The following is a 19,290-nucleotide window of genomic DNA, read 5'->3' on the forward strand; positions in this document are numbered from 1 at the left end:
CTTGTGTATCTATGCAGGCAGAAGAGAGATGACGGGACACCAGAGAACTCGTTCTACTTTGTTGACTTTCAGAGACACAACGCAGAGATCGCTGCCTTCCACCTTGACAGGTGAGCTCAGTCTGACTCCACCCACTGCCCCACACGCCGCCATCTTCCCTCCTCCTGCTCTTGGGTATTCCACTGCTTTACATAGACTCACACCATCTTAATTCAGCCACGTGTGTTTGCACATACATGGAATTTGACTGCAGTTTAGTGGCTCTCAGTGTACTTACAAAGAATAAGCGCGACAATCTTCAGGAATATCAGAACCAGAACCATGTTTACTGGCCATGTAGGTTTGTACATACATGGAATGTGACTCTGGTGTCGTGGCTCTCTCAGTGTACTTAACATAGAATAACAACAACCTTCACATATACAGTGGCTTGCAAAAGTATTCATACCCCTTGAACTTTTCCACATTTTGTCACGTTACGACCACAAGCATAAATATATTTTATTGGAATTTTATGTGAAAGACCAACACAAAGTGGCACACAACTGTGAAGTACAAAGAAAATTACACATGATTTTAAAAAAAATTTACACATAAAAAACTGAAAAGTGCGGTGTGCAAAAGTATTCAGCCCCCTTTTCTCTGAGTGCAACCAATTGCCTTCAGAAGTTGCCTGATGATTGCTGAATGATCTAATGTTGACCTAATGACTAAATAGAGTCAACCTGTGTGTAATCTAATCTCAGGACAAATACAGCTGTTCTGTGACGGCCTCAGAGGTTTGTTAAGAGAATATTGGGGAGCAAACAGCATCATGGAGTCCAAGGAACACACCAGACAGGTCAGGGATAACGTTGTGGAGAGGTTTAAAGCAGGGTTAGGCTATACAAAGATTTCCCAAGCTTTGAACATCTCACGAAGCACTGTTCAATCCATCATCCGGAAATGGAAAGAGTATGGCACAACTGCAAACCTACCAAGACACGGCCGTCCACCTAAACTTACAGGCCGAACAAGGAGAGCACTGATCAGAGATGCAGCCAAGAGGCCCATGGTGACTCTGGACGAACTGCAGAGATCCACAGCTCAGGTGGGGGAATCTGTCCACAGGACAACTATTGGTCGTGCACTGCACAAATCTGGCCTTAATGGAAGAGTGGCAAGAAGAAAGCCATTGTTAAAAGAAAACCATAAGAAGTCCCGTTTGCAGTTTGCCAGAAGCCATGTGGGGGACACAGCAAACATGTGGAAGAAGGTGCTCTGGTCAGATGAGACCAAAATTGAACTTTTTGGCCAAAATGCAAAACGCTATGTGTGGCGGGAAACTAACACTGCACATCACTCTGAACACACCACCATCCCCACTGTCAACATGGTGGTGGCAGCATCATGCTCTGGGGGTGCTTCTCTTCAGCAGGGACAGGGAAGATGGTCAGAGTTGATGGGAAGATGGATGGAGCCAAATACAGGGCAATCTTGGAAGAAAACCTGTTGGAGTCTGCAAAAGACTCGAGACTGGGGCCTCCGGAGGTTCACCTTCCAGCAGGACAACGACCCTAAACATAAAGCCAGGGCTACAATGGACTGGTTTAAAACAAAACAGATTCATGTGTTAGAATGGCCCAGTCAAAGTCCAGACCTAAATCCAATTGAGAATCTGTGGCAAGATCTGAAAACGGCCGTTCACAAACGCTCTCCATCTAATCTGACTGAGCTTGAGCTGTTTTGCAAAGAAGAATGGGCAAACATTTCAGTCTCTAGACGTGCAAAGCTGGTAGAGACATACCCCAAAAGACTTGCAGCTGTAATTGCAGCAAAAGGCGGTTCCACAAAGTAGTGACTCAGGGGGGCTGAATACTTTTGCACACCGCACTTTTCAGTTTTTTATTTGTAAAAATTTTTTAAATCATGTGTAATTTTCTTTGTACTTCACAGTTGTGTGCCACTTTGTGTTGGTCTTTCACATAAAATTCTAATAAAATATATTTATGTTTGTGGTCGAAACGTGACAAAATGTGGAAAAGTTCAAGGGGTATGAATACTTTTGCAAGCCACTGTATACACAAGGACTGACTTATACAGGTGAAATAAGAGGTGATGAGGTGCAGTGGTGCAGAGAATATATCAGAGATGCTGAAACACATGTTAGCAGCTTACTGACATACATGTCTGAGGTAGATGTACAGGACAGAGTGTACCAGTATACGTACAATGTACAGTACAGTATATACAACATGTACTGTACAGTATATATACATGTACAGTACAGTAAATACAACATGTACAGTACAGTATATACAACATGGTTGGATTTAGGGGGCATCCGGGTAGCATAACAGTCTATTCTGTTGCTTACCAACACAGGGATTACTGGTTCGAATCCCTGTGTTGCCTCCGACTTGGTCGGGCGTCCCTACAGACACAATTGGCTGTGTCTGCGGGTGGGAAGCTGGATGTGGGTATGTGTCCTGGTTGCTGAACTAGCACCTCCTCTGGTTGGTTGGGGCGCCTGTTCAGGGAGGAGGGGAACTGGGGGGAATAGCGTGACCCTCCTACGCGCCACGCCCCCTGGTGAAACTCCTCACTGTCAGGTGAAAAGAAGCAGCTGGTGACTCCACATGTATGGGGGGAGGTATGTGGTAGTCTGCAGCCCTCCCCGGATCGGCAGAGGGGGTGGAGCAGCGACCGGGACGACTCAGAACATAGGGTATTTAGCCAAGTATAATTGGGGAGTAGAAGGGGGAAAAAATCCCAAAAAAAGAAAAAAAAATGGTTGGATTTGTTGATTGGAGTTGTTGCCTCAAGTGAAGGAGTTCAAGTATCTCGGGGTCTTGTTCACGAGTGAGGGTAGGATGGAGCGAGAGATTAACAGGCAGATTGGTGCAGCATCAGCAGTAATGTGGATGTTGTACAGGACGGTTGTGGTGAAGAGGGAGCTGAGCCAGAAGGCAAAGCTCTCAATTTACCAGTCAGTCTTGGTTCCAACCCTCACCTATGGTCATGAGCTTTGGGTAGTGACCGAAAGGGTGAGATCGCGGATACAAGTGGCTGAAATGAGTTTCCTCCGTAGGATGTTTGGGCTCAGCCTTAGAGATAGGGTGAGGAGCTCGGACATCCGGAGGGAGCTCTGAGTAGAGCCGCTGCTCCTTCGTGTCGAAATGAGCCAGTTGAGGTGGTTCGGGAATCTGCTTAGGATGCCTCCTGGGGACCTTCCTTTGGAGGTTTACTAGGCATGTCCAACTGGGAGGAGACCCCGTGGTAGACCCAGAACTCGCTGGAGGGACTACATGTCCAATCTGGCCTAGTAACGCCTTGGGATCCCCCAGGAGGAGCTGGGGGGCATTGCTGGAGAGAGGGATGTCTGGAGTGCCCTACTTAGCTTGCTGCCACCATGACTCGACCCCTGAGAAGCGGCTGATGATGAGATGAGATGAGATGAGACGAGATGAGACGAGACGAGACGAGACGAGACGAGATGAGATGAGATGAGGTTGGATTTATTGACCGTGTTAAGTGTTCCTTTGAATGACAGCCCGTGCAAAGAAACTGTTTTTATATCTGGTTGCTTTGGGGTACAGTTCTCTGTAGCGCCTACCAGAGGGGAAGAGTTGAAACAGGTTGTGACCAGGGTGTGATGGGTCTGCAGTGATGTTGCCTGACCGTTTCCTGACTCTGGAGGTGTATAAGTCCTGAATGGAGGGCAGGTTGGCACCAATGATTTTCTCTGCAGACTTAACTCTCCATTGTAGTCTGTCCCTGTCCTGTTTGGTGGCTGAACCAAATCAGACAGTGATGGATGTGCGGAGGACAAACTGGATTATTGCAGTGTAGAACTAAATCAGCAGTTCCTGAGGCAGGTTGAACGTCCTTAGCTGACAGAGAAAGTACATCCTGTTCTGGACCTTTTTGAAGATTGTCTCTGTGTTGGACACCCACATTACATTCTGGGAGATTGTGGATCCCAGAAACCTGAAGGTTTCCACAGCAAGACACAGTGCTGTTGAGTATGGTGAGGTGGGGCAGTATTAGGGGGCTTCTGCTGAAGTCCACTGTCATCTCCACTGTTTCGAGCATGTTCTCCTCCAGCTTATGACTGCACCAGAGGGCCAGCTGTTCAACCTCCCGTCTGTATGCAGACTTGTCGCCGCACCGGATAAGGCCGATGATTGTTGTGTCATCTTCAAACTTCAGGACGGGTCTCCTGGATGCAGTCATTTGTGTAGAGGGAGAAGAGTAGAGGGGAGAGCACACATCCCTGGGGGGCACCAGTGCTGATTGTCCGGGTGCTGGAGGTGATTTTCCCCAGCCTCACCAGCTGCCTCACCAGCTGCTTCCTGTCTGTCAGGAAGTTTTTAATCCACTGGCAGATGGGGGCTGGTACAGTGAGCTGGGAGAGTTTGGAGAGGAGGACATCTGGGACGATGGTGTTGAACGCTGAGCTGAAGTCCACAAACAGGACCCTTGCACATGTCCCTGGGGAGTCGAGGTGTTGGAAGATGTAGTGCAATCCCATGGTGACTGCGTCCTCCACTGACCTGTTTGCTCGGTAGGCAAACTGCAGGGGGTCGAGCAGGGGGCCTGTGATTTCCTTCAGGTGGGTCAACACCAGTCTCTTGAAGGATTTTATAACCACAGATGTTAGGGCAGTGGGCCCACAGTCATTTAATCCTGTCATACGTGGTTTCCTGGGGGATTGGGATGATAGTGGAGCTCTTGAAGCAGGAGGGGACTTCACACAGCCCAGTGATCTGTTGAAGATCAGTGTGAAAATGGGGGCCAGCTGGTCAGCACAGACTTTCAGATAGGAGGGTGACACGCCATCCGGGCCTGGTGTCTTCCTGGTCTTCTGTCTCTGGAAGAGCTGGTGCACGTCCTCAACACAGATCCTGAGTGTGGGTGGGGGTTCGGTGGGGAGGAGGGAGTGGCTGGCAGGGAGTGCAGTTGGTTGTGTGTTGTGGCTGGAGAGGGTGAGGGGTATGAGATTGGGCTTATCAAACCTGCAGTAAAATCCATTTAGATTGTCAACCAGGTGATGGTTCCCTGCAGTGTGTGTGGGGGCGGATGGTCTCCTGTAGTCGGTAGTGTCTTCCAAACCTCTCCAGACTGATGGTGGGTCCTTGGTAGAAAACCTGTTTTCCAGCTTTTCAGAGCAGCACCTTTTTGCCACTCTGATCTCCTTTGTGAGTGTGTTTCTGGCCAGGATGTACCAGATCCTATCTCCACCCCTGTAGGCTTCCTCTTTGGCCTGACGAAGCTGCCTGAGTTTAGCTGTGAACCAGGACTTACTGTTGCTGAAGGTCCAGAAGGTTTTGGTGGGCACACACACACGTCCCCACAGAAGCTGATGTAAGATGTCGAGGCCTGTTAATGCAAAATGAAACACCGGCTCAATTCTAACATTTCTAACTAAACACCTACGTTTCTGTTGAATCGTTTCATTTCTTTCATTTCCAACAGATAAATGGACATTCCCGCATTTGTAATTCTTTTGAAGTAGTGTGGATGTGGAGTGTTTTGTTGTGGAAGCACATTACTGTCCATGAATACAGGCGATGGCTCTCGGTAATGTTGAATGGAGTGTCAGGAACATGTGTGTTGTCTGTTTCCATCCAGCAGCGTTCAGCTTGAATCGGGCTCATTATCCCCGCATGTCTGAGCCCTTCCTGCTGACTAACGTGTACGTCTGACACACTAAATCTGCTGTATCAACACACCGCCTCTTCAGCAGTTCAGCATGTTTACCCAGCAATACAGTGTCTACACACACACACACGCGCACACCTTCATATTGTCTGCACGGCGTTGCATATCGTCTGAGGTGAGTCTCAGACGGTGTTGTGAAGGTGTTATTAAGGTGGTATTAAGGTGGTATTAAGGTGGTATTCAGGAAGTCAGCCTCCAGGAGCAGACAGCCTGGGTGTGACGCCACATGAACTACTGGTTTAACTCAGCTGTGATTACACACCTACCAATCTGTTCAGCTGCACATGAGACAGGCTTGTCAAGGCATCTTACCTTGTATTGTAAGGTGCATAATACTCATTTCTAGAAATGTGCTGACCTCACCGACACATCATGTTGCTGATTTGAACAAAGTGTACTTGTCTCATGAGTAGTATGAGGCTTATTATAAGGAACTTTTATGAAACAAGAAAATGAATCTTAAAACATGAAGCTTTGAGATAATCTTTGTTTTGTTTTGTTTTTTAGAGTAAATGTCTTGAAACAAGTCCTAATGACATGAAACATTCACACTTTATGGAAGATAGGGACATCAGAATCAGAACCATTCAGTAGACGTTGGACCTGGACCACCGCTGGACCACTGCTTTACAACAGTGTCTTATGGGACAACTGAACAGCAGCATCAGACATGTGTCAACAAGTCCGGTTTAACCCAGTTGTCTAAACCAGGTATTTGGAAGTTAAAGTTAAAGTTATGGTGTGAGGTGTCCAATATGACCAATGGTGGAAGACGTTGCTGATCTACTTCCTGGTTCACCCTGCAGGAAGTAGCAGCCTGTACTTCCCGTAGGTAGTAGTAACACCCATAAACTAGCTGGCCAGCACCATAGAGAGGTCACAGATGACGGACAGTCATGGACACAGTCTGACTGAGACACTAGGGGGCGCTGTTGTTTAAACACTTCTGTTCACTTGTCCCATGAGACACCGGTGTAGAGCTGAGTCCAGCCGTGGTCCATGTGCAGCACCTACTGGATGAAGCCGGTGAGTAACACGGGATGCGGAGTGATGTGTATGACGGAGGACACTGTGAAGATAAAGCCCAGGTGGTGAAATACGGACCGGTGGTGAGAGTGAACAGAACCTTCTCATTACCCTCCCATTAAACAGCAGGGGACGCCGGCATCTTGATAAACAGCCGTTGAGCTGCAGTGTGACTCTGCTCTGATGGTGATGATGGTGGTGGTGATGATGGTGGTGGTGGTGGTGATGGTGGTCAAAGCAGAAGAGCCCCAAGGAGCTGCAGGACTCGTTCCATGTCAACACCCACTCTTTTAAAAACAACAGCGACCTTTTCTTTTTTACATAAGAACCAAAGTGAATTCTGGATGTCTTGAGGTAAAGACATAACGATGGAGAGTTGATGCAAGAATACGGAACTATTACTGGAGACAATGCGACTATCGTGTAAATGAGACCTGATAGGTCGGGCCACATCCAGACTTCAGAAGCACCGGCGAGACATCAACTGATTGTGTTGTACGGTGCATGTGTGGACGCCTCACATGGTGTGTGTGTGTGTGTGTGTGTGTGTGTGTGTGTGTGTGTGTGTGTGTGTGTGTGTGTGTGTGTGTGCGTTCTCATGGAGTGTAGGGATGTCAAGTAGGCCTAAATGTTGTGGGGTTTTTTTATGTATTGTTTTCTTTTATGCTATGGACCAGCTGTGTGTCCAAACTAAAGATTATTATTATTATTATAGACAGACAGACAGACAGATAGATAGATAGATAGATAGATAGATAGATAGATAGATAGATAGATAGATAGATAGATAGATAGATAGATAGACAGACAGACAGACAGACAGACAGACAGACAGACAGACAGACAGACAGACAGACAGACAGACAGGTAGACAGACAGATAGACAGACAGACAGACAGACAGATAGACAGATAGACAGATAGACAGATAGATAGATAGATAGATAGATAGATAGATAGATAGATAGATAGATAGATAGATAGATAGATAGATAGATAGATAGATAGACAGACAGACAGACAGACAGACAGACAGATAGATAGATAGATAGATAGATAGATAGATAGATAGATAGATAGATAGATAGATAGATAGATAGATAGATAGATAGATACATAGATACATAGATACATAGATACATAGATACATAGATAGATACATAGATAGATACATAGATAGATAGATAATCACATGATAGCATCTATGGCGACAGGCATGGGTGTAAGTCCATGAATACTGGGACGGCATCCAGTGCTTTCCCGGTGCCCCTGTCTGTCCATAGGGTTAGTGGTTGTGTCAGGAAGGGCATCTGACGTAACATTTTGTCAAATCAGTACGTGGATTGACAAGACCATACCAGATCGGTCGAGTTAACAACAACCGCCAATGGTGCTGTGCCCTCACAGGGTCCTGATGGAAACTGGCGACCCCGGAGAAACAGGGAACAAGCTGAAAGAGGAAGAATCACATGATAGCCTCTCTCTGTGTTGCAGAATTCTGGATTTCCGGAGAGTTCCTCCAGTTGTGGGCCGGCTGGTGAATTTGACCGGAGAAATCCTTCAAGTCACTCACAATGAAGACTTGCGCAGCGTCTTCTTCACCTCTCCTGGTAAAATATCTTCATCTTTGCCTTTATTGTCATCATCATCTTCACCTCACATATCCATCTTGTCTGTGGTGTGTGTGAAAGAAAGCTAGCATGAAGCATTAAGAATGATAATTTATTCGTTGTGTATTTGTCTCTCTATGCCTGTGTTACCATTCTGGTCAAGTTAGCTTTAAAGGGGGTGGAGGCTCTGCCCGAACTCCCCGGAGAGGAGCAAGGACTGTCCGAGATGGGGGGATGAGAAGCTGTTTTCTTCTCTGCTTCAACTTTAAAATGAGCCTTTATGTGGTAGTACAGGAGCCGTCATGGCACAAGTCGCATGGAAGCTCTCAGAAGGGCTGCGAGTCTCCGTTTCTGTTCTGCTGGACCCGCGGGGTCTTCTGATGGTCCCCTGAGCTGGAGATGACCACATGATGTTCAACCTCCAGCATCAGGCATGGAACATGTATATTCATGAGCTGGCTGAATTTGACCAATGAGTAGATGTTTCTTTGGTTAGGTCTAGGAAAAAGGTCTATAAGGGAAAGCTCTGGTTTGTGTTCAGGGAGAGAATAGGGAGGTAACCCGTGGCTTGTATACTCCGTACTGTACAATACTAACTGCATTTTACCATCAGTGTTTTGTGTGATTATTTCTGATCATCTCTGTTCATAGGTAAATTTCCAAAACATCGGTCGAGGGGGAAAGTGTTTGCCTGTGTGTAATCCAAGTAGGACTACACAGCAATTGTAAAACGCAAACTCAGTGAAAAAAATCACGGAAGTGTGTCTGAAATCATCTGTCTTTCACTCCCTGTGTTTTTCTCCCAACAGCCAACAACACGTGTTTCTTTGCAAAGTGCCTGTATGTGTGTAAGACCGAGTACGCCGTGTGTGGAGGTCCTGATCTTCTGGAAGGTTCCCTGTCCGCCTATCTCCCTGGCCTCAGCATCGCTCCCCGTATATCCATCCCCAACCCCTGGATACGATCCTACACCTTCACCGGACGAGAGGAGTAAGACAAACACACACACATACAAACACACACGCTCTCTTCGTGCAAAGCCTCTCAAGGCGCCAGCCTGTGGCCTTGAGCTGACGTAGTTCAGGAGTGTACCAGGGAGCAGTATGGGAAAACGAGACGACCCGTGTTCTCAGAGGGGCTGAAGTATCAAGTGCAGAAGATAAAAGATGATTGCAGTGGTCCATAAGGTCAGGGAGTGAGGAGCTGGAAGCAGGAATGGCGTTCGAGGTAATTAAACTGTTGAGATCATCTGGATTAACGTATCTAATGCTGCGGTATGATTAAGGTACGGTTGCGGTATGATATGTTACGATGCATCCTTGATTTACTGAGCAGTAGGTTGGTGCTGAATAACAGCTTTATGGTCAGAGATGGGAAGCTCAGCAGAGGTGATTGTGCTGTTCTCAACACAGGAAAGTTCATTTGAATGTATGCCAGTAATGGATTGGTGGTGGGGCTCACTCGTTGGTTGATATGTGAGAGATAGATATGAGTTCACGCCTCTAACAGCGCACTCTAGCTCTCTAGCACTCTACAGGATAGACAGTGTGTGATCGCATTCAATTAAAGGAACTTGAGTTTTCACGAGTCTGCCGTGTGCACAGTCCTGTTATTTACTCTAACCTATTGAACATATTGTGTTGTGCTAATACAGAGGATAGGATAGGTTGAGTTGGAAGACACAGAGTTAGCATGCTAAGCAACTCCAATGAGGCAGCTGAGGGCCGTGTGAGAAGTTCGGTGAGTGAAAGGACCGTCGACCAGAATATGGCCTTCGGAAAGCCAGAAGACTTCCACTTCGAAGAAAGTGAAGAAAGTTTTGATAGTCATTGTGAGAGACTAGAGCAGTACTTTGCAGCTAATCATCTGGGCACAGAAGATGAGAGAACTAAGTCGGTGTTTCTTCCAGTGGTAGGCAAGAGGTCACATAGCTTGTTAATGGACTTGTGAGCGCCAGCTAAGCCCTCTGAAAAAACCTACGAGCAGCTGGTGCAACTGTTAGAAAAGCACTATGTTCCGAACACCAACTTTATTGCCAAAAGATGCAAGTGTCACGGAAGGAATCAACTGGAAAGTGAGTCGATAAGTGAGTACACTGCGAGTTTGAGAAAGTTGGCAGCTACATGCAAGTTTGGGACGTTTTGAGATGCGGCACTGCGTGATAGGTTTGTCAGTGTGGAGTTAAGAGCGTTGGGTTGAGAGATCGGTTGCTCAACGCAGCTCACACTAAAGACTTAACACTGCCACTTGCAGTCGAAATGGGGCTTGCATGTGAAGTAACAAAGGGCAGTGCGAAACAGTTTTCACAGAAAACGTATAAGGATAATGTGGTCGACAAGAAAGCCAATGCAAAGCATAGAGAGGTTATAGGGAAGCCTGGGGCAAATGGAAAGCCGAGCTATCGTTGCAATGGAAAGGGCCACAGACCAGATGAGTGTAGATTCAAGGACGCGGATTGCCGCGAGTGTAAGAAAAATGAACACATCGCAAAAGCATGCCGTTCATGCAAGGAAGGAGTCAGTGACAAGCCAACCAAAGGGGCGATGCATTTGGAAGCTGCACAGAGTAGATCTTGCAGTGCTCTCAAGCGCGACGCATGCAGAGGTTCTAACATTCTCAAGCATGAGGCAAGCCACAATTTCAATGCTCCCCAGCACAATGAGTATTGCAACGCTCGCCAGCTTCAGCCAGATGGAGTTTGCAACGATCCCCAGTTCAAGAGAGGAGACAGTTGGGTGCTGTCAAGGTGCATGGCTGATGCTGTGCAGGACATTGACACTGGTCAGACTGTGGACCGTGGCGGGGCTGAACCTTTTGCAATGGATGCGGGTACAGGTGATGTTGTGAAACTGTACTATGTCAGGGTAAATGGTGCCAGGGTAAAAATGGAGTTAGACACTGGCGCAGCTGTCCCTGTCATATCTGAAAGTCTGTACAAACGCAGGTTTAAGTCGGTGAAACTTAGCCCAGCCAATTGTGTGCTGAAAACATACAGCCAAGAGGCATTGCAGTTAAAAGGCAAGTTTATAGCAAGCGTGAAATGCAAGGAAGTCACTAAAAAGCTAGATCTGCTAGTAGTGAAAGGAATGGGTCCTGCATTGATGGGTAGAGACTGGATCAGCCAGTTAAACCTAAATTGGTCAAGAGTCAGTAGAGTGGCTCTAGAAACAGTGGATGATGTGTGTGCTAGACATGCATCAGTGTTCAAATCAGAGCTAGGGACGCTTAAGGGCATTGAAGCTATGTAGCTGCAGACGCTGTGCCCAAGTTCTGCAAGACAAGAAATGTGCCTTATGCACTTAGAGAAGCTGTTGAGAAAGAACTGGCGAAATTGGAAGCGGAGGGAGTGATTTTACCTACTAACTACAGTGAATGGGCTGCTCCCATAGTAGGCGTACCAAAAAAAGATGACAGTGTACGAATATGTGGCGACTACAAAGTCACTGTAAGTCCATGGTTGAATGTGGAACAATATCCAGAACTCCAGATTTGTTTGCCAAGTTGCCAGGAGGTCAGAAGTTTACTAAACTAGACTTGTCACAGGCATATCAACAAGTGCAGTTAGAGGAAAGCTCCAAACGCTATCTAACTATTAATACACACAAAGGGTTGTATTATTACAATAGGTTGCCATATGGTGTCACCAGCGCACCTGCAATTTTTCAAAAGATCATGGATCGGGTCCTTCAGGGCATGGATGGTGTCATCTGTTACTCAGATGATATTTTGATAACTGTGAGGGATACAGAGAGTCACCTGTGTAACGTAGAAGAAGTTCTTAGGAGGCTATAAACCCACAATCTCAGGGTAAAATGGAATAAGTGTGAATTCATACAGAGTAGTGTGTCATACTTAGAGCATATCATAGGTGCCATGGGCATCCACCCAATGAAAGAAAAGATAGATGCTATTCAAAAGGCTGCAGCTCCAAAAAATGTAACCAAACTCAGGTCATTCTTAGCTCTGTTAAACTACTACGGAAAGTTTATCCCTAACCTATCTACCTTGATTCACCCGATGACAGCATTGCTGCACAAAGATGCAAAATGGGATTGGTCTGAGGAATGCCAGAGTGCATTTGATAATGCTAAGAAATCGTTACAGTCAGACCAAGTGTTAGTGTGATGCGTCACCTTATGGGGTTGGTGCTGTAATTAGCCACCAAATGAAAGATGGAAGCGAGAGACCGATTGCTTTCAAATCCAGAATGTTGACAAAAACAGAACAAAATTACTCACAAATTGAGAAAGAGACACCAGGTCTTGTATTTGGGGTCATGAAGTTCCATGAATATCTTTATGGTAGGAAGTTCCTCTTATTGATAGACCACAAGCCACGGCTGAAAATTTTAGGTCCTAAAACCAGTGTGCCAACTCTGGCCACCGCTGGAATGCAAAGATTGGCACTAATTTTAGCAGCATATACATACAATATCCAGTACAAGAGGTCTGAGCAGCATATCAATGCTGATGCCTTATCTAGGTTACCTGTGAAGCCTAGTTGGGATGTGGTGTCAAACCCCATATACAGTCTCTTACCTTGATGACTTACCTCTCACCACTACAGAGATAGCCAAAGAAACAGACAAGGATGGATCCTGTTTTGAAAGTAGTGAAGCAGCTGGTAATGACTGGCTGGCCTAAATACGTACAGGATGAGTCACTGAAGCCTTATTTTCATAGGAAATTTGAGCTGGCTGTGGAAGATGATTGTCTATTGTGGGGGTTACGAGTGGTAGTTCCTGAAAAACTCAGCGACAGGTTACGAGTAGAACTGCATGAGCACCACTGGGGCATGGTTAAGATGAAATCACTGGCCAGAAGTCTCTTCTGGTGGCCCACATTAGATGAGAGTATTGAACGTGTAGTGAGAGAGTGTAGTATTTGCCAACAGCAGCATAGTATGCCTGTTACTGTACCAGTACATACATGGAAATGGGCTGCAAGTCCATGGGAGAGAGTGCACCTTGATTTTGCTGAGGACAACAAGCAGATGTTCTTGGTAGTGATGGATGCTTATGCTAGATGGCCAGAAATCATTCACATGCACACTACCACCTCAGCTAAAACAATTAAAGCACTGAGAAATTTGTTTGCTGCTTATGGTTTACCCAAAGAAGTAGTAACAGATAATGGACCTCAGTTCATAGCACAAGAATTTGAGTCCCTTCTGACCAAAAATGGGGTAAAACACATCAAATCACCTTCGTACCATCCTGCCTGTAATGGGTTAGCTGAAAGGTTGGTGCAAAATCTTAAGAAATCATTAGCCAAGAATAGAGCCATTGGTGGTATGACGCTTGAATACTGTGTGGCCAATTTTTTGTTTGGTTATAGAAACACACCCCATACTAAGACAGGGAAGACTCCAGCTGAGTTATTTCTGAGAAGACAGGTGTGAACCAGGTTATTCCTTATCAAACCTCAGTTCTCTCAGAGAATGCAAAATGAAACCAAATCTTCCTTGTGTCAGGTCTTTCACGGTTGGTCAACGGGTGTTAGTAAAGAATTACAGGGAGGGGAGAAATGGCTGAATGGAGTTATAAGTGAAGTGTTGGGTCCAGTAACATACAGTGTGGAAGTGAATGGAAATTGTGTGAAAAGGCATGTTAATCAGATGCTGGGTATCAAAGGAAAGCAAACTCAGTTGACACAGGGTGAGGATTCTTCTTGTGTAGGAACATGTTGGGATTTTGATGAGTTGAGTGCAGACAATGAGTTAAAACAACAGTCTGCCACCAATTGTGGAGAAACAACCAAGAGTACCACCACTGAACTCTCGTCCAGTGAGGAACAGATGCCCTCCTGAAAGACTAAACTTGTGATTGAGATGTCTGATTGTAAAAAAACACAAAAACAAAACAAAACCCTGAATTGTAAGAAGTGATGCCTGATGTATTGTTGAAGAATACATACCGGGTCGGGTCCTCCGGGAATGTGCCGACCAGCTGGCCGAGGTCTTCACACCTGTATTTAAACTCTCACTGTCCCAATCCATAGTCCTGGCATGCTTTAAGACCACCTCTATCATTTCTGTCTCCAAGAAACCAACATCCACATGTCTGAATGACTACCGACCCATAGCACTCACCCCATTGCCATGAAGTGCTTTGACAGACTGGTTCTGGCTCACATCAAAAACATTATCCCCCCCCCACATTCGACCCACATCAGTTCGCCTACCGTCCCAAAAGGTCTACAGAGGATGCCATTGCCACTGCCCTGCACGTTGCTCTGACCCACCTTGAACTTAACAACACATACATCCGGATGCTGTTTTGGATTACAGCTCTGCCTTCAACACCATCATCCCCGCCAAACTAACCACCAAACTCCTACCCCTTGGCCTCAACCCCTCCCTCTGTACCTGGATCCTGGACTTCCTGACCAACAGACCTCAGTCTGTTAGGTTAGGTGACCACACCTCCTCCACCCTGACCCTCAGCACAGGTGCCCCTCAAGGCTGTGTTCTGAGCCCCCTCCTTTCCTCCCTCTTTACCCACGACTGCCTGCCAACTCACCCTTCAAATGTTATAGTTAAGTTTGCAGAAGACACCACAGTCATTGGCCGTATCACCAACAATGGTGAGATGGCCTACAGGGACGAGATTCAGCACCTCACATCATGGTGCACTACCAACAATCTTGTCCTTAATGTGCAGAGGACAAAGGAGCTGATTGTGGACTTCAGGAGGTCTAGAAGCTGCAGCCACCTCCCCCATACACATCAATGGGGTGGAAGTGGAGCGTGTTTCCAGCTATAAATTCCTTGGAGTCAACATCAGCGAGGACCTTTCGTGGACATTAAACACCCAGGCCTTTGTGAAAAAGGCCCAACAACGCCTGCATTTCCTGAGGAGGCTGAGGAGCGCCCGTCTATCCCCCAAAATTCTCCCCAACTTCTACCACTGCACCATAGAGAGCATCCTGACCATCTGCATCTCAGTGTGGTACGGCAACTGCACCTCAGTAGACCAGAAAGCTCTGCAGCGGGTCGTCAAGGCGGCCCAGCATATCACCGGTACCCAGCTCCCAGCCATAAAAGACATTTATCACAAACGCTGCCTTCGAAGGGGTCTGAGCATCAGCAGAGATCCCACCCACCCCAACCATGGACTGTTCTCCCCCCTGCGCTCTGGGAGGCGCTACAGGAGCCTCAGAGCCCGCACTACCAGGCTCAAAAACAGCTTCTTTCCACAAGCTGTTGCCCACCTGAACCTGGATACCCACTGAATGTCTGTAGATATTTTAAAATATTTTGTACTCCAGGTCTTTTTTAACTTATTTTTAGCTTTTGGTCTTCATGTGTGTATATCTTATACTGTGTTTGCTGTGTTTGTCTGTGTCTGTCTTGCACTGTTTGGTGAAGCCACAGCCCTCATTTCATTTTTAACATGTGCCTGCACATTGTTTTTAATGACAATACATTGAATTGAACTGAATTATTGGTTACAAGAAAAGGGAATGTTTCGGCACCCTTAGTATAGATACAAAAATAAAATAAAAAAAGAAGTACGGATTTACAGGGGAGGAGCTGTGGTGTTCTCAACACAGGAAAGTTAATTTGAATGTATACCAGTAATGGATTGGTAATGGGGCTCACTCGTTGGTTGATGGTGTGGACATGTGTGGAGGAGAGATGCTGGGTATACTGGGAGAAGGATGCTGAATATGGAGCTGCCAGGGAAGAGGAGAAGAGGAAGGCCAAAGAGGAGGTTTATGGAGGTGGTGAGGGAGGACATGCAGGTGGCTGGTGTGACAGAGGAAGATGCAGAGGACAGGAAGAGATGGAAACGGATGATCTACTGTGGCGCCCCCTAACGGGAGCAGCCGAAAGTAGTAGTAGTAGTAATAGTAGTAGTACTAGTATAGATATACGAAAGCACACACGCATGTGTACATATACATAAAACAGATCTAGAAAAAAATAAAAACAGCAAAAAGTAGTGATGTATGATGGAGACTACGAATGAAAAAGAAGCAACAAAATTCACTGTATGAATGACTACATGATGCAAAATGCGCAAAAAATATTTTTAAAACATGATGCAGAAATTCCATTGGTGACTGATATTGTTACTTTGGTAATTTCCTGACAGAGGATAATAAAGTTTATCTTTCTCTGTCAGAAGAGGATTTGTCCTAACCTGGCCCTGAAACCGATGAACTTGGAAAAGGGTTAGCAGCTATATTAGGTGTTCTTGTGTTGTGCCAGGAAAACAGAGACTTAACATTATCTTGGTGTGTTTTCCAGGTGGGAGGTGAACCCATTTTACTGTGATACCATAAAGCAGCTTTACCCCTACAACTCAGGAAACAGACTCCTCAACATCATCGACATGTCCATCTTTGACTTCCTCATGGGTTCGTCTTCTGGGTTTTATGGATCATGTCAATATTTCATTCATGCTGCTGGCCGAGAACTGTTGCTGATGAAAAGCCTCTTTTGTTGTTTCTGTTGTTTTCTGTTCCTGAAGGCAACATGGACCGCCACCACTACGAGATCTTCACCAAGTTTGGGGATGAAGGTTTCCTTCTACACTTTGACAACGCCAGAGGGTAAGAGGAGATAGATGCTGCTGAGCATCAGATAAAAATAATGATAATGATGATAATGATGATAATGATAATGTGTTTTCACTTGATGTGTTGCAGGTTTGGGAAGCACTCGCATGATGAAATGTCTATTCTGGCTCCATTATCTCAGTGTTGTATGTAAGTATTGTTTAAAGAGGCAAATACTAAGTCATCTTCCTCCATGTCTGCTGCATTAGCCTCTCTTGTGCTTTCCCCTCCTATTTAAAGCTGTGATGTGACATTTTGCCTGTACTGAAGCATGACTTGTAACTATAACATGACTAATAGATATCATTACTAGTAAATATAATAACATGACTGTTACACATCATAATATGACTAGAAAATTTCATACTGTGACTCATCATCTTCAGTTCCGTAACCTATGGAGGTCGTAGGAGCACAGCTGATGCCTCAACAAAAGGTTGAGTCATCATTGTGTTTCAGTTCCTTTTCTCCCTGTACCCGATATCACTGGGATCTGTTAATCACTCGCATGACTTCTCTTATCATCGTTATGCCGATGACACCCAGCTGATCTTGTCCTTTCCCCCTTCTGACACACAAGTAGAGACACGCATTGCTGCGTGCTTGACTGACATCTGGACAAGACAGAGCTGATGTTCCTCCTGGGGAAAGGTTGCCCGCTGGACTACGGCAACTCCCTCCTTGCTGGCGCCCCGGTGTCGGCCATCAGACCTCTGGAGCTTGTTCAGAAAGCTGCAGCTCGTCTGGTGTTCAACCGCCCTAAGTTCTCCCACACAACTCCCCTCCTCATGTCCCTACACTGGCTCCCAGTAGCTGCTCCTGGCATCCAGTTTAAGACTCTGGTGCTAGCCTACAGGGCAGTGAAAGGAACGGCTCCTTCCTATCTCCAGGCCATGGTCAAGCCCTACACCCCCACCCGACCACTTCGCTCTGCTGCCTCGGGACCCCTGGTTGCCCCGTTGTTCAGAGACCCCTGCTGCCGATCGACCCGGTCCCGGCTCGGTTCTGTCCTGGCCCCACAGTGGTGGACTGAACTCCCCACTGATGTCAGGACAGCGGAGTCGCTGCCCATCTTTCAGCACAGGGTGAAAACTCACCTCTTCAAGAACTACTACCCTGTTACTTGTTCTTACCACTTATTGTATTCACTACTACTACTACTTCCGGCTGCTCCCGTTAGGGGTCACCACAGCGGATCATCCGTTTTCATCTCTTCCTGTCTTCTGCAGCTTCCTCTGTCACACCAGCCACCTGCATGTCCTCCCTCACCACATCCATAAACCTCCTCTTTGCCCTTCCTCTTCTCCTCTTCCCTGGCAGCTCCATATTCTTATTGTATTCCCCATATACTTATTGTATTCGCTCATTTTAAAAAAAAACGTTCTTGCGCTTTTACTTAAGCACTGGTTTTGCTCTTAGATGCTTGTTTAGAGAGAAGATGCACTTATGACCTCTGATGACTAGTAGTTCTCCCGATGTCCTAGGTTAAATGATGCACTTTACTGTAAGTCGCTTTAGATAAAAGCGTCAGCTAAATGACTGTAATGTAATGTAATGTGGGGGGGGGGGTACCTGGTGGTCCCTATCTCATCTCCAGCTATGGATAGCCGTTGGTTCACAGAGTATGTCTACTAGATGGCAACAGTACTGCAGGAGTATGGGGTACCGGAGCAGTTGCTACAAGCCATCCGGTCCTTGTATAACCAAAGTGAGAGCTGTGTCCGCATTCTCGGCACAAAGTCAAACACGTTTTCGGTGGGTGTCGGACTCTGCCAAGGTTGTCCCTGGTCTATGGTTCTGTTGTGATATTCATGGACAGGATCTCAAGGCGCAGCCAAGGTGAGGAGTGTGTCCGTTTTGGGAACTTCAGAATTGCATCTCTGCTCTTCGCAGGTGGTGTGGTTCTGTTGGCTTCATCAGAACACTACCTCCAGCGCACTGGGGCGGTTTGCAGCTGAGTGTGAAATGGCCGGGATGAGAGTCAGCACCTCCAAGTCTGAGGCCATGGTTCTCTACTGGAAAATGGTGGATTGCTCCCTCCGGGTTGGGGATGAGTTGTTGCCTCAAGTGAAGGAGTTCGAGTATATCGGGGTCTTGTTCACAAGTGAGGGTAGGATGGAGCGGGAGATTGACAGGTGGATTGATGCAGCATCAGCAGTAATGCGGATGTTGCACCAGACCATTGTGGTGAAGAGGGAGCTGAGCCGGAAGGCAAAGCTCTCAATTTACCAGTCAGTCTTGGTTCCAACCCTCACCTATGGTGATGAGCTTTGGGTTGTGACCGAAAGGGGAGATCGCGGATACAAGCGGCTGAAAAGAGTTTCCTCCGTAGGGTGTCTGGGCTCAGCCTTAGAGATAGGGTGAGGAGCTCGGACATCCGGAGGGAGC

General features: G+C 46.5%; 1 protein-coding gene across 1 annotated transcript in view; it reads left to right on the plus strand.

The window, feature by feature from the left end:
- The window catches only part of fam20a (FAM20A golgi associated secretory pathway pseudokinase), a 56,824-nt gene that overhangs the window by 25,991 nt on the left and 11,543 nt on the right, over positions 1 to 19,290 (plus strand). Inside the window, exons 6-11 of the mRNA XM_056297568.1 lie at positions 18 to 110; positions 8,223 to 8,338; positions 9,148 to 9,328; positions 16,592 to 16,701; positions 16,815 to 16,896; positions 16,993 to 17,052. Of these exons, the coding sequence (XP_056153543.1) occupies positions 18 to 110; positions 8,223 to 8,338; positions 9,148 to 9,328; positions 16,592 to 16,701; positions 16,815 to 16,896; positions 16,993 to 17,052 (642 nt within the window). The remainder of the gene's footprint in view (positions 1 to 17; positions 111 to 8,222; positions 8,339 to 9,147; positions 9,329 to 16,591; positions 16,702 to 16,814; positions 16,897 to 16,992; positions 17,053 to 19,290) is intronic.

The sequence above is a fragment of the Lampris incognitus genome, chromosome 17 (genome assembly GCF_029633865.1).
Source record: "Lampris incognitus isolate fLamInc1 chromosome 17, fLamInc1.hap2, whole genome shotgun sequence".
NCBI lineage: Eukaryota > Metazoa > Chordata > Actinopteri > Lampriformes > Lampridae > Lampris > Lampris incognitus.